Raw genomic sequence first — 13,460 nt, 5'->3', positions numbered from 1 at the left:
GGACTGAGCAGCATCCCTCAGTGGGAGCTGCTTTGGAAATAAAGTCATTTATTCAGCAACCTAAGAATGGTTTTAAGTGTCTGATACCAGGCAGCTGTTTACCTAAATCTCACAGCTTCCTGCTGTGCAACACGCTTTGGGCTTGGAAACATTGACTGCTGGGTTGGTGCTGCTTGTGCCTGGTTGGGAAAGGCTTGTGGCTCTCTAAGAAGTGCCTCGGAAACAAATTTCGGGCACATTTATTCCTGGAGATTAGATGGCAGTAATGTAATATCTTATCAATATTTTATTACTGAGAGCAGTTGGTAATCCCAACAGGTAGGGCTTAAACATCATTTAAACAGGATGAGAATGTGTTGCCAGACGAATACAAATAGCCTCCACTTTGACATAAAAGAGACATAATTAAAGATGAAGCAACTGCAGAAATATTAACACAAGCCAGTGTACGTCTGAGCTGGAACAAGAAAAAAATGACCCTTCAGAAGGGATTCTTTCAAGGGAATACACATCCCTCTCTTCCCAGGGCAGCCATAGGGAGGTTGGGAATACATCTTAGGGACAGGCAGCTGTAGGTAAACTTGGGGAATTAAAGCTGAACATAGGAAAACAAAAGCTGTGAATGGCAATACGTGGAATTATAAACTCCCTAACCTCTACATTTTATTTGATGATTTCCCACTTTCTGTGGTGATCGTAGTGTTTTATAAAAGCTTTGTAACACTCCTTTCCTACTTCTTTGGGAATGCCACCTTTTGCTGAGCCAGGATTTGGCTGGCATGGGGACAGTGTTGCACCAGACCCTCATGCTTGCCAACACTGCTTGGGAAAAACCTGGGAGGGAGCAGGCACTTTTTCAAAAGATCCCCATTTTCTGATGGTTTTCCCGTGAGGGTTGTGCGTATATCTGGTCCTCTGCTTGTCAGAACGGGGCTGATTCAGCACATTTCCTATGTGGAAGCCAAAAAAAAGATGGGATTGAAAGCTCGGAGGTAACCCCTGCAGGATGTGTGCTGACTTTTGACTTCTCTTTCTGGGCCAAAGTCACCAAGGCAGGGGAATAATAACGTCCAGTTCCCACAGATATTTCGGACAAGACTGGGTAAACAGTGGGATTTTTTTCTGTATGATGTCCAAGCCAAGAATTCAAATATCTGGGTGTGGCAAAGAGGTTCTGGTTTGATACCTGCAAATATCTCTGTTGGTCATCCCATTTACTGAAAATATCTGGCCCTGGGGTTAATTCCAGGTGCCTCCAAGTCCTCTGAAGCCGACACTGGTGCTGCCACCCTTGCTCCTCTCACCTCAGTTTCCCCTAGCTGTAAATCATTGATCATTCTCAGTAAGGACATTTAAACTCAGAAAGAAAAGCTCTGTTCCAACCTAAAGTGTTATTGCTATTGCTGTTGTTATTATTATTGGCTTTTAAGTCCAAAGCAAGAGTCTGGAAACCTGGGAACAGTTTAATTAGGGACGCCTCAAACACTGTCACATCAATGTCAAGGAACAAGCTGAGCTTTTCCTTTTCCTTTTGACACGTCAAGTCTTCAGTCTGGCACTGGCCTTAACCCCAGATTTGCTGTCTTGGAGATTTTTATGATATATTAGACATTCCTGAAGTGTTTGCAAGTGGGGATGGGGTGACCCAGGCCAGAGGGAAGGGGTGGTTTGTGGATGAGGGAGGGTGGGGATGCTTTCTCCTTGGGTCTAGGCATGAGCTGGAGGGAGGTGACGTGATAAAACCCGTGTGGAAGTGGTGCTGTCTTGTGGTGCTGGTACCTGGGCTGTTGGGTTTGATACCTTTTTTTATCACCTGGACCATGTGGATGTCGGGGTCTTCATCACCTGACCCCATTCATGGTAAGCACCTGGTAAACCCCAAAACTGCTCAAGCTGACCCAAAAAGCAGCATCCCCCCTGACACCAGGTGAGCCTCTCACTGTGGGGCGCCAGCACCGTCGTCCCCCGGCCCCTCAACACAACCCACGCGCCGAGGGGGTGACACGGCCACGCTGTGCCGTGGGGTCCCCCTCTCCCCGCCCTGGGGACGCCCCTTGTGGCAGCCCCCGGGGTGTCACAGGGCTGTCCCCTTGCTTGTCCCGCAGGCTGTTCGCCGTGAAGTGCGCGGGGTGCCTGGAGGCCGTGGCGCCCAGCGAGCTGGTGATGCGCGCCCAGAAGAGCGTCTACCACCTGCACTGCTTCTGCTGCTGCGTCTGCGAGCGGCGCCTGCAGAAGGGCGACGAGTTCGTGCTGAAGGAGGGGCAGCTCCTCTGTAAGGGCGACTACGAGAAGGAGCGGGAGCTGCTGAGCTTGGTGAGCCCGGCTCTGTCGGATTCCGGTAAGGGGCCGCCCGCGCCCGGCGTCTCCCTGCCCGGTCCCGCTCCCGGGCCCCGGGGGGGTCTGGAGGTGAGGTTTGGGCTGGCTGTCCTCAGCCTTCTGCCCTTTGGTGTGAGGGGAGGTTTGGGCTGGCTGTCCTCAGCCTTCTGCCCTTTGGTGTGAGGGGAGGTTTGGGCTGGCTGTCCTCAGCCTTCTGCCCTTTGGTGTGAGGGGAGGTTTGGGCTGGCTGTCCTCAGCCTTCTGCCCTTTGGTGTGAGGGGAGGTTTGGGCTGGCTGTCCTCAGCCTTCTGCACTTTGATGTGAGGGGAGGTTTGGGCTGGCTGTCCTCAGCCTTCTGCCCTTTGGTGTGAGGGGAGGTTTGGGCTGGCTGTCCTCAGCCTTCTGCCCTTTGGTGTGAGGGGATGAGCTCTGTGAGCACCGCTGGATCCTCCAGCCGGTCTCTGCCACCTCGGTGGGGAGGGTTGAGCAGGGAGCTCAGCAGTGAGGGGCTGCAGGGCTGCAGGGTGCTCTGTGGACCATCCCAGCTCTTAAGGTTCATTTCTGTCGGGGTTTGTGCTCCTGGCCTGTGCAGAGCACCAGCACGCTGCCCAAGGGGTGCTGTGCAGCTTCCCTGGGTGTGGGAAGGGAGAGCTGGCCACTGACTACCTCGGGCTAAACCTTTGTCCCTCCCCTGTGCCTCACTGTCCCTGCCTGGGACTCTGCAAAGGCTGAGAACAAGAAGTGAGCTGCTTCTGCTGTGGTCACCCCTTTTAATAACCAGGGAAACTGAGGCACGGAACTGAAACATGAGCTGGCAGCAGGCAGTCTGCAAACCTTGTGTCCCCAGCAGCTTCCGAGGCAGCTGATGGCCAGAACCAACCTGCTGACCCATCATGGGGACACTGTGGGGACACTGCAGACCCGAGGGGGCTGCAGGAGAGGTGGCACTGTGGCTGGAGGTGGCACTGTGGCTGGCATCCTGCTGCAGATGGTGTCACGGGCAGGTTAGGTTTCCCGGAGCATCAGACCAGCATTAAAATATGTATCTGCATCAATGCAAATTAAACCCAAATGTTTCCCAGGAAGACAAATTTAGTAAGAAAGCCCAGCACTGGGGACTGGGAGGGTGGAAATGATCTGATCATCCACCAGCCGAAATCCTCGTGATAACACCGTCCCCACAGAGCCCTGCTCCTCACCAGTCTCTCAGTTCCCCTCAAAATCCCTCACTGGGGAAAAGTCTGCTTTGTGGAGGGAAAGGATTTACCTTTGAAATTCTCTGCTCTGGAAAGGGCTGCCAGCAACTGTGGGAGGGCCAAGCGGGGCCAATGCTTCCCTGCTGGAGCAAAGCACTGGATTTATAAAAAGGTAGAAATCAAGATCAGGAGTGTGTTAAGGTGTGAAGCGTGGACATAGCAAAGCCTGGTGCTCTCTGTCACTGGAGTGCTGTAGCTGGGAGAGGGTTTGTGAAGGGATGGGGGTGGTTTTCGTAGACACAGAGCAAAAATTGTCCAAAGCCTGTATTTCTCTCTAATACTGCGCTCCTCTGCAGCGAAAGCCCGTCTGTCTTGCAGCACTGCCTGTGTGGGTTCGGTGTGAGCTCTGCAACCCTGCTTGCTCAGGACAAAAATGTCCTCCTTGCAATGAACGGTGGTGAAGTTTAAAAATCAAAGTGAGTCCGTGGGAGGAGGTGTCTGGGGGAGCTGGTGAGTGATGGTGCAGCACTGGAGGAGCTGGAGAGGCAGGAGTACAGGAGGATCCAGCACACTGGCTCTTCCCTGAGCCCTGGGAAAGTCCTTAACTGATCGAAGAATTGCTATTTTTTCCCTCTGGGATATGCAAACCCTTTTCAGTTAAAATAGGAACCAATGAGGAGATGTCATGCGGAAGAGAAAGCGAATCAGCCACAATGGTTTGGGTCTGTTCCTAGTGGGGGAAGAGGGCAGTTGGGGAAAGGTTGGGGAGCTTTTCCTCCCCGGCGGCTCATCAGCCTGTGGTCCAGCCCTGCTGCCAGCAGCTCTGGCCAAACCAAGAGCTCCAGCTTAGCAAAAACCTCCAGGGGAAAGACTTATTTTGGTGGAAACTCCAGCTGAGACCTGAGGGATGTGAAGGGCCACTGCGGGAGTCAAAAGGGCAAGGCAACCCCTTGGCTGGTCAGAAACCTAACCCAAAGCCCCTGACGTGGCCTGGCAGCCTCTGACTGGGGGGTCCCGGCCCTCCCCATCTCCCCACAGACCCCAGAGCTTGGCCCCACCACCATCCCTGTCTGCTTTTGGTGGCCACCAGGTTTGTCTTGGGCGGTTGCACGGCTCTGGGGACAATGACACTGCAGGGACCAGCCCAGGTACACATCCCCTGTGGATGCTCAGTGTGTGGGGGCTTCCCCCTCTCCTGCTGCATCCCCCCCAGACCCCGCTGCCCTGCCAGGAGGTGCAGAGTGGTGTCCCCTCTGCGGCACCATTCCCGGATGCCCTTCACCAGCAGTGTGGGATGAGCTCCTCCAGCCTCTCCCCTGTTCCCCCACGGCTGCTTTGAAGCCCCCCACCCTCTCTCCCTCCCTCCCCCCGGCCGCCGCACACCGAGGGCCACTTTATGAGAAAGCGCAGATAAAAAGCGAGCCATATGTTGTCTGTAATCTCCCAAACCCTCGCTTCAATTACTGCCTCCCCCGAGCCTCCGCCGCCCAGCCTAAGTAAACAAGCCCCTCTGAAAGAGGACCCCGCTTTCCAATTAAAAGCGTCCTAACGTTTCTCCTCTCCCTAAATCCTCCTGAGCGAGGAATGTCCCGGCCCCGGCGGCGGGATGCGGGCTCGGCAGGTCGGGGCGAGGGCAGCCGCACAATATCCACGGCCCCGGCCCCTTCCCAGGTGACGTCAGGGGCAGCCCCAGACACTCATTAATTTCTCCCCCCTCCTCAGTGGGGAAAGGCTTGAAAGGGAGAGTTAATTAAAAGTAATACCCCGCCAAATCCGGCTTCACTTTTCCTTCTTTCCCTTTGACACTGGAAGGGATTTGGGGAGCAGGTGTTGGCGGGGGGAGGGCTCAGAGAGGCTGCTCTGAGCGGGTTTTCCCCCTTGGAGTGGGTTTTGAGCATCGTGGGCTTGATGGAGCCCTGGAGCCTGAGGCTGTGCCGTGCTGGGCTCTGCCCTTCCCGGACTGCAGGGGAGTGGGGTGCTGACCTCATGCTCGGGTGCAAACGGGTTCAGGCACCCGCTGACATTCCTTTTCCCATGATTTGTAAAAAATCTCTGCCTTTCCATCAGCATTAAACTCCTTCAGCATTCAGGAAAGCCGGCAGCTTGGCAGAGCAGGGACCTGGCACTGAGAGGGAGGCAGCAGCAGCAGCCACTGCTGAGCCCCACCAGAGCTCCACAGCTCAGGCCTCCCCTCGCTGGGGTTCTTACACCTACCCCAGTGTGGCATCCCTCGGGCTGGGGTTTGTCTTTCCCGTTGCTGTGGGAATGCCACGGATGTGCTGTAAGAAGGGAGCTGGAGCAGCAGCAAGGCTCTGATTGCCGGGGGCCAGACCTGGCTCCTGGCTGTTTGGGGACTGCCAGCATGAAGAGCTGTCCCTGTCCCACCCCTCCCAGCCCTCGAACAGGGAAGGTCTCTGTAGGGGTTGGAACCCAGCAGAGAGCCCAATAGGTGCCTGAGAGCATTTGTGCTGCTCCACTGGGATCTTTGCCTCCCCTCACCCCTCGCCCTGGAGATCTGCTCCCATCTTTCCTCATTCCCACCCGGGCTGGCATTGGATTGAAACTCTCTTGGAGTGTATGATCCATGATTAGCTCCTGCCATGGGTCTGACCTGGACCGTTTTCACCATGAATTACCCTGAGCCAGGCTTGCACTCCCTGGTGCATCCCCATCTCCCAGATGGGAGCCCTGGGATGGACTTGGGCCAAGCACAGCCCTGCAGAGCCCACATCCCTATCAAACCAGCGCCTTGGCTCCATTATCAATTCCCACATGAACAGTGCAGGAACTTTCTGGAAAAGGCTGTAAGTGATTTATAGCCAGCCAGAGGGAAGGTGCTGTCAAACCTGCATCACAGCCCTTCCCACACGGGCTGAGCAAGCAAGGCCATCAGCGGTGGAGAGGCAGTAAATGAGAAAAGCTGGGAAGAGGCATTGTCCACTTTCCCGGAGCAGTCCCTGCCCAAAGGCTCCATGCCCTGAGTGGTGGAGAGCAGCAGGGAGATACACCCCAGTGCCTGGGAATGCAGTGGGGCAGCACATCACAGTGAGTACCTGAGGGGTGAAGGCTGAAAGACCATAGGTTTCTGTCCAGGGAGATTTAAAACTCCACAGGAAGAAGGAAAAAACAGGCAGAAAGATGCTCCTTATATGTATGAATAAAAGTCTATGCTCTAAAGGGAGATATCTTCCATGGCAGAGCAGAGGAGGTGTTTGTGAGGGGTTCCTGGCTAACATGTTGCCCTCCCTGAGCATCCCTGCTCACCCTGACCTCCCCCAGCCTGGTCTGCTTGGGCAGAGGGGCCCAATCTCTGTTTCCACCTGGGCTGGGGGGCAGCCCCAGGGGCACAGTGGTCCTTGACAACTGCTGGCCCCTCACGTGGATGTGACCTGTGTGTCCCCAGTTGTTGGCTGGCTGGAAATTCCTGTGAAGCAGGCAGAGGTCTGGCTCTGGTGGAGGGAAAATCAGCTGCTCAGACTGTTGGGGAAGAGAAGAACCCAAAAGCACATCTGCTGGCTGAGCACTCACAGACTTCAAGTGCCAGTAGCTCTCCCCCACTCTCTGAGCTGCCATGCGGCAGCCAGTCCCAAACCTCAGCTTCTCACACATACTCAGAACGAGATCCCCACCAACAGTAGCTTGTTTTAAATCTCTCAGGTAATAATATGACCATGCTGGAGATGGTGTGTGCCACCTGTTGTCTGTAAAAGTCCTGCTTTTTTTTCATCCTTAGGCAAAAGTGATGATGAAGACAGCATCTGCAAGTTGGGCCAGGCCTCGGGGAAGGGTGCTGAGGATGGGAAGGATCACAAAAGGCCCAAGAGGCCACGGACCATCCTGACCACGCAGCAGCGGAGGGCATTCAAGGCATCGTTTGAGGTCTCCTCCAAGCCCTGCAGGAAGGTACGGGGAGAAGGGCCCATGCCCAGCTGCCTCCAGCTCTTGGGGATGTGCTGGGTGCTGAGCATGGACTTGCCCTGGCTAATCTGACCCTTCCTAAAGTCTCCCTGAAAAGCTGAGTGGGCTGAGAGACGCCGCTGTCACTCTTCTGTCCCAGGTGCGGGAGACGCTGGCAGCAGAGACAGGGCTGAGTGTCCGTGTGGTGCAGGTCTGGTTCCAGAACCAGCGAGCAAAGGTGGGTACAAGGGCTGCCAGCACCCATTGCTGGGCCTCCCTCCCTCCTGCCTTTGGCAGGGGAATGATTTCGTTCTGTTTTTCTCCCTTTCTTCTCTCCCAGATGAAGAAGCTTGCCAGAAGGCAGCAGCAGCAGCAGCAGGACCAGCAAAACACCCAGCGCCTGAGCTCAGGTACCCCCATCACAATTTGGGTTTCCCCTTTTCTCCAGCCCTCTCCAGGCTCCCCAGCGGGGCTCGGCCAGCCAAGAAAAGCAGCAGCAGCCTGACTGCTTGATCTTCCCTTGCTGTTATCCCGCAGCCCAGAGCAACGGCAGCGGCGGCGGCGGCGCGGGGCTGGAGGGGATGCTGCACCCCTACACGGCGCTGCCCCCGCCCCAGCAGCTGCTGGGCATGGAGCAGGGCGTCTACGGCTCCGACCCCTTCCGGCAAGGGCTCACCCCGCCCCAGATGCCCGGAGACCACATGCACCCCTACGGTAGGGCTCTGGCATGGTCTCTGCCTTCTGTTCTCAAAGAGGTGCTGGGTCTTGGTGGGGTCCCCTCACTCCTAAGTGTCCTATGCAATTCATGACTTTTTTGGGCTTAGCTACAAACAGAGGCCGAAGTTAAAAGCAGATATATTTAATGAAGGGCCTTTGAGTACATTAAGGGCAGACGAAGCCTCCCCAGGGGGCTACACGCAAGGTTTTTCAGACAGTTCTGAGTTTGGTCTATTTGCAAATAGGAGGCATAAATCCTCCAATTACAGCTTCAGGTAATGAAGTCACACACCCCTAGTTTGCTCCCCTCCAACTCACTTTTGTTTATACTTTTCAGGGCCTGAGACAGTGAGGTGTCCTTAAGTTTCTGGCCTGGAGGGATTGTTTTGTCTGACCAAAATGTGAAGACAGCAGCTAACACTCTATATGGATTTCAGAGTTATACATTAAAGCAGTATAGTATTTGAAAAATATGAAAGCTAAAATCCTAAGGCATCACTAGGAATGCTGGGGGTACCAGGCACTGTCAGGATGCTCCAGGAGGAAGCAGGCTCTGAACCCCTTCTGTCCCTCCCTTGCTTCCCAAGGTGCCGAGCCCCTCTTCCACGACCTGGACAGCGACGATACCTCACTGAGCAACCTGGGGGACTGCTTCCTCGGCACGGCAGACGCAGGGCCGCTCCAGGCACGGGTGGGGAACCCCATCGACCACCTGTACTCCATGCAGAACTCCTACTTCACCTCCTGAGCGCAGCGTGGTCCCCCCAGGAGGGGCCGCACAGCTCCTGCGGTTGGGAGGGAGGGGAGCAACACTGCTGGGATGATGCCGTCGAATAATGTTGTAGCTTGGGATTCCCAAGGACGAGTTAAGTTATGGGTTGCTTAGTTTCATGTTTCTCTTAGGAGCCTAGGATTAGGGACAGGAGTGGCTTTAGCAGCTGGCTGGTGGATTTTCAAATTTCAGACGGGGACATGAATTTCTCGTTTTGGCAGGGGGAGGGGGGTTCTCCTCTCAGAGCATCCCAGCGCTGTATCACACCTTTGGAAAGAGCAGACTGCCGACCTTCATGGGGAAAGCCTGCAGCATCAGCTGGGTTTGAAATTTGAAAAGCTGACAACGCTTTGGAGAAACACGAGGGGAAAATGTCGCTGCAGGGTTTGGTTTTTCCCCCCTCTGTTCCCTCAACCGGTTTGAGTGCCCGCTGCTTAAACGTAGGGACTTGTAAGATAGGTGTTCCCACGCGAATATAGAAAGCTAGAGACCCCTAGCATTGTCCCTGTCCCCGAGGACGGGGCTGTGTGTGTGGATGTGTGTGTGTGTGGGCACGCACGTGTGTGCGTGCAGAGCCGTGCGGCTGGGAGTGCTGCGCTGCACGGCCACGCCTGCCAGATTGTATCAACAGAAAGTTTATTTCTAAGTCTATCAGAAATTTACTGTACAGCAAAAGTAACTTTATTTTCAGTGTGAACCATATTTAAGGAAATGCTCAATGCACTTAAGTTATAAGAGGAAATAATTTTACTTTTTATAAACGTTATGTTTAGGTTGCAAACGCCCAGTGGCAGGGAAGGAACATCAGTTCATTTCAGGCGACAGGTTTGGGTTTCAGGGTTGGTTGTTTTTGGTGTTCTCAGGTTGCCCCTCTGGTGCCGAGGTGCAGTTGAAACACAAAGCAGAGCTGGGTCCAGAAACCTGCTTTTTGCCAGCAGATTGATGGGGGCAGCGTGGTGGCCAGGTCCTGTCCTGCTGCTGGATGTGTCCAGGACGTCGGTGTGGGGTGGACTTGCTGGGGGTGGAGGCCATCCCAGCCCATCGGGGCTCAGCCCTGCTTCTCCACATCACCTTCTCCTTCCCCAGCAGGGCCCAGCCTGCCTCCACCAGCGACCCCATCCATCCCATCTCCTCAAATCTGGGTGCTAGGCCGGTGTGAGCTGGTGTCCTGGCACTGGGAAACGCTGCAGCCCCAATCCCCACCCCTCAGGGGAAAGCAGAAGGGAGGGACAGCCCTGCCTTTCCCACCCCACGCTCGGCTCCATCCCTGCCAGGCCTGTGTGGGCCTGGGGGAAGTTCTCCTTGGGGTGGAGCCCCCGCCTCATCCCCACTCCGGTTTTCATGCGTTGTGTCCTGTTGTGCTGCTGTTCACAAACGGTGTAAGCGACAACCCCACGTGGCTGTGAGGCTCCAAACAAACACTGGCTCGTCGCCGCCGTCCGGCGCGGCGCCGAACGTGGCCGGGTCTGGAGATGGCTGACCCGGCGGGAGATGCTGACCACACTGTCAGAAATCACGCACCGAGATGAAATTAAAAAGACAAAAAAATCTCTGTTAAAGAAAGCAAAAAAAAAAGGGAAAAAACCCAAAAAAAGCGGCCTGGTGTTTTCTTGCGTGGTTGTGTCCTCTTGACTGGGAGAGGAAAAGGTCTGAGTCATCTCCAAAGGCAGCAAGGTCTTGGGTAGGGTGTAGGGAGGAGTTTTTGCTTAATGGGTTTTGGATATCAAATATTCACAGAATCATAGACCCCATCACATTGTGGGTTGGAAGGGGCTTTAAAGACCATCCAGTTCCAGCCCCCTGCCATGGGCAGCGACACCTTCCACTAGTCCAGGTTGCCCCAAGCTGCATCCAACCTGGCCTTGAACACTTCCAGGGATGAAGCGTCTGCAGCCTCTCTGGGCAACCTGGGCCTCCTCATGCTCTGTGGTCTGGGACTGAACTGGCCCTTGGAGTGTCCTCTGTGGCCAACAGAGGTTGGTGGGTCTGGAAGGTGAGACAGCTGTCTCTGGCTCCCACCCAAGGTGGCAGAGAGGGCCTTGCTGGGGGTCATCACCAAGCCCTCACCTGGACTAGCACTCCATGACCCCCAGCCCTCCATGGCAGGACCATGAGCAACCCCATGTTAGGACTGCTTAAAGGTGTGGGTGAGTGTTTCCCAAAAGGAATTGCTCTTACCACAGCTCCCAGACACAGAGAGGTTCCACAAATAGGCCAGCAAACAGGGATCCACAGCTCATTTTCTGAGTTGTTCAAAACAAGGTGTGCTCCTTCCTGCCTGTCATCAGTCCCTGCTCTGCAGCTCCTATGCTAGAAAATGTTTTCTAAATCCAACCTGCAAAAAGCAAAAAAAAATCTGAAATGGTGTGACTGTAAGAAGAAAACTTGTCATTCTTATTTTCTGAGTTGTAAAATAAAGACCAGCCCAAGAGCAGCTTGGATTGCCTGGGTTGGTTTGGGGTTTTGCTCTTGTTTCAAGACAGCAGCAGGGAAAAGGGTTGGACAGGTTGGGGAAATTATGGCTTCAGGTTTCTCTTAACACCAGTCTTGATGGTCTTGGAGAAATACTTGGCTGGTGCAATGTGGAAAAGAGGGCAGGTCTGGGGGAGGTGGATTATGGGTGGTGTGGAGGAGCTGCTGTGGCCACAAAACCAACATGATTTGTAGGATCAGCTCCAGGCAGTGGCTGGGTTAACACCACCCAGGCTTGCAATGTAAAAATAGGCTTCCCTGAATGGTTACTAAAACTGCCTCAAAAATTCCTCTCACTCGGATGCTTCTTAAAGCATCATGTTTAAATTTGTGGGGCTTTATTATTAATGTTTTAAAGATAAAAGGTTTGTCTTCCCCACCCACAGCTATTTCCTGTTTGAAAAATGATGCTCAGGTGCATCAGTCTGGTTTTTCATCAGCCCAACCGCCAATTTACACTTGCTAAATTGCTTCCCCCAAATAAAAACCCCCATACCATACAGACTGGTTGCCTACTTTTAAAATCTTGCAAAAATTGTAGTGACACCCTATAATAACAGTCTCTTGATGCAAATGTGGGTGTATGTATAAAATTATTATATTGAGTATGTAATTTTGGGAAAGGATCAGGATTACAGATGAGGGCAGATTTTTGTGTAGCAGAATCAGGAGAATTCATGGTTTTAAACCTGTTGTTCTGCCAGTTGGCCCCGTGCTTGACACAGGCTGAACACGAGGCCAGTTTGCAGCCTTGCCATGGAGTAGCAGATGTGGGTCCTCCTGTCATCTGGATTTCATATCCTCCTGTTCCTTATTTCAGGGTGTGGATGGATCCTGCCAAAGCAGAACTGGCCGGGCCTTATCTTCTGCAGGTGATGGAGTCACTGCATGGCAGGTGGCTGCTGTCAGGCTGGGTGGGCTGTCAGGTGTCCCCTGGTTTGTCCCCCTGGGGTGTCCTTCTATGGGGGCTGCTTTGCCATGCTGTGCCCCATGTCTGAGCCCACTCTCAGCTGGGGAGTGGCTCCCTAGGACAGATGATACCTGCTTGTCAAAGGCAGGAAGAAAAGAGCAAGGTCTGACACAAAAACAGGTTCTACCTCGCTCTCCAAGGCAAGGGCAATGCCAGGAACGGGCTGGGAGCTGACCTTTGTGTCTCTAGTGACTCCAAACAAAGCTGCTTCTGTTCAGCCTCTGCTCGGTGGCCAAGGAGAGATCAAGTCAGAGATTACTTGTCAGTTGAGGACACTGATTAGATGATACTGATAGGCAGCCAGCTCTGAGTGATGTTATGTTAATTAACTTGCTCTTTGTGAATGGACGGCTCAGGAGCTTGTGGCAGATGCAGCCTGGAGTGAAAATCAAAATGGCATTGGCCAATGCTGGCTGGGTTTGCAGGTGGGTATTTGAGTCTTGGTGGTGTTTTTGGGTGTTTGTTGGAGACTTGCAGTGCACATACAGAGGACACCTTCCTGGCAACCTTCCTGGAAGGACGTGACCTTGCTGTCTAGGAAAACCACCTCCAGGTGAAGGGCTGGAGCCTTGCCTTCCTCTGAGTGACCTGGCTCAGCACAGCTACAGTCAGAAGAGCTGTGCTGGCTCCTGCCAGCCGGGTGTGGGCAGGAGGAGCCCCCAAACCCAGCAAAGACCCCGCTGCAGTGGGGACAACCCACTGGGAAGGCTGGGTCACGGCCACCTCCGCAGCCCCTGGGTGTTTGGGGGCTGCTTTCTGTGTGATATGGGCATGTCCCAGGGGAGAAGAACCTGCAGGAGAGTTTCTCATGTGCCCACACCCATGGGTCATCTCTCTGCACATAGGAGGTGGAGAGGGCCTGAATCCCAAGGAACCCATAGGCAGGGTCCTTTCCTGGAACTGGATGTGAGAAGTGACAGATTCTGGGTTTGTTTCTTTTTTGTTTTTGTGGGAAAATGCCAACGCTTTTGTTGTTCTATCACCTTTCCAGAGCAGAATAATTTGCCAGATGTTTGATACCTACATTGCCACTCTTCTGAGCACTAAATGTCACCCATCATTAGAAAATGCTTGTCTTGTGACACATGATAGGGCTCAAACCACTGAGGACCAGTGCCTT

General features: G+C 53.9%; 1 protein-coding gene across 1 annotated transcript in view; it reads left to right on the top strand.

The window, feature by feature from the left end:
• Positions 1-11,776, top strand: part of LMX1A (LIM homeobox transcription factor 1 alpha) — a 44,356-nt gene extending 32,580 nt beyond the window's left edge. Inside the window, exons 4-9 of the mRNA XM_063406635.1 lie at positions 2,106-2,338; positions 7,246-7,415; positions 7,570-7,647; positions 7,750-7,819; positions 7,947-8,123; positions 8,714-11,776. Coding sequence (XP_063262705.1) covers positions 2,106-2,338; positions 7,246-7,415; positions 7,570-7,647; positions 7,750-7,819; positions 7,947-8,123; positions 8,714-8,874 — 889 coding nt within the window. The 3' untranslated portion in view covers positions 8,875-11,776. The remainder of the gene's footprint in view (positions 1-2,105; positions 2,339-7,245; positions 7,416-7,569; positions 7,648-7,749; positions 7,820-7,946; positions 8,124-8,713) is intronic.
• Positions 11,777-13,460: the final 1,684 nt, after the last annotated feature.

This window comes from Prinia subflava, chromosome 10, assembly GCF_021018805.1.
Source record: "Prinia subflava isolate CZ2003 ecotype Zambia chromosome 10, Cam_Psub_1.2, whole genome shotgun sequence".
Lineage (NCBI taxonomy): Eukaryota > Metazoa > Chordata > Aves > Passeriformes > Cisticolidae > Prinia > Prinia subflava.
The sequence above is the reverse complement of the archived record's forward strand: the minus strand, read 5'-3'. Positions and strand labels throughout refer to the sequence as shown.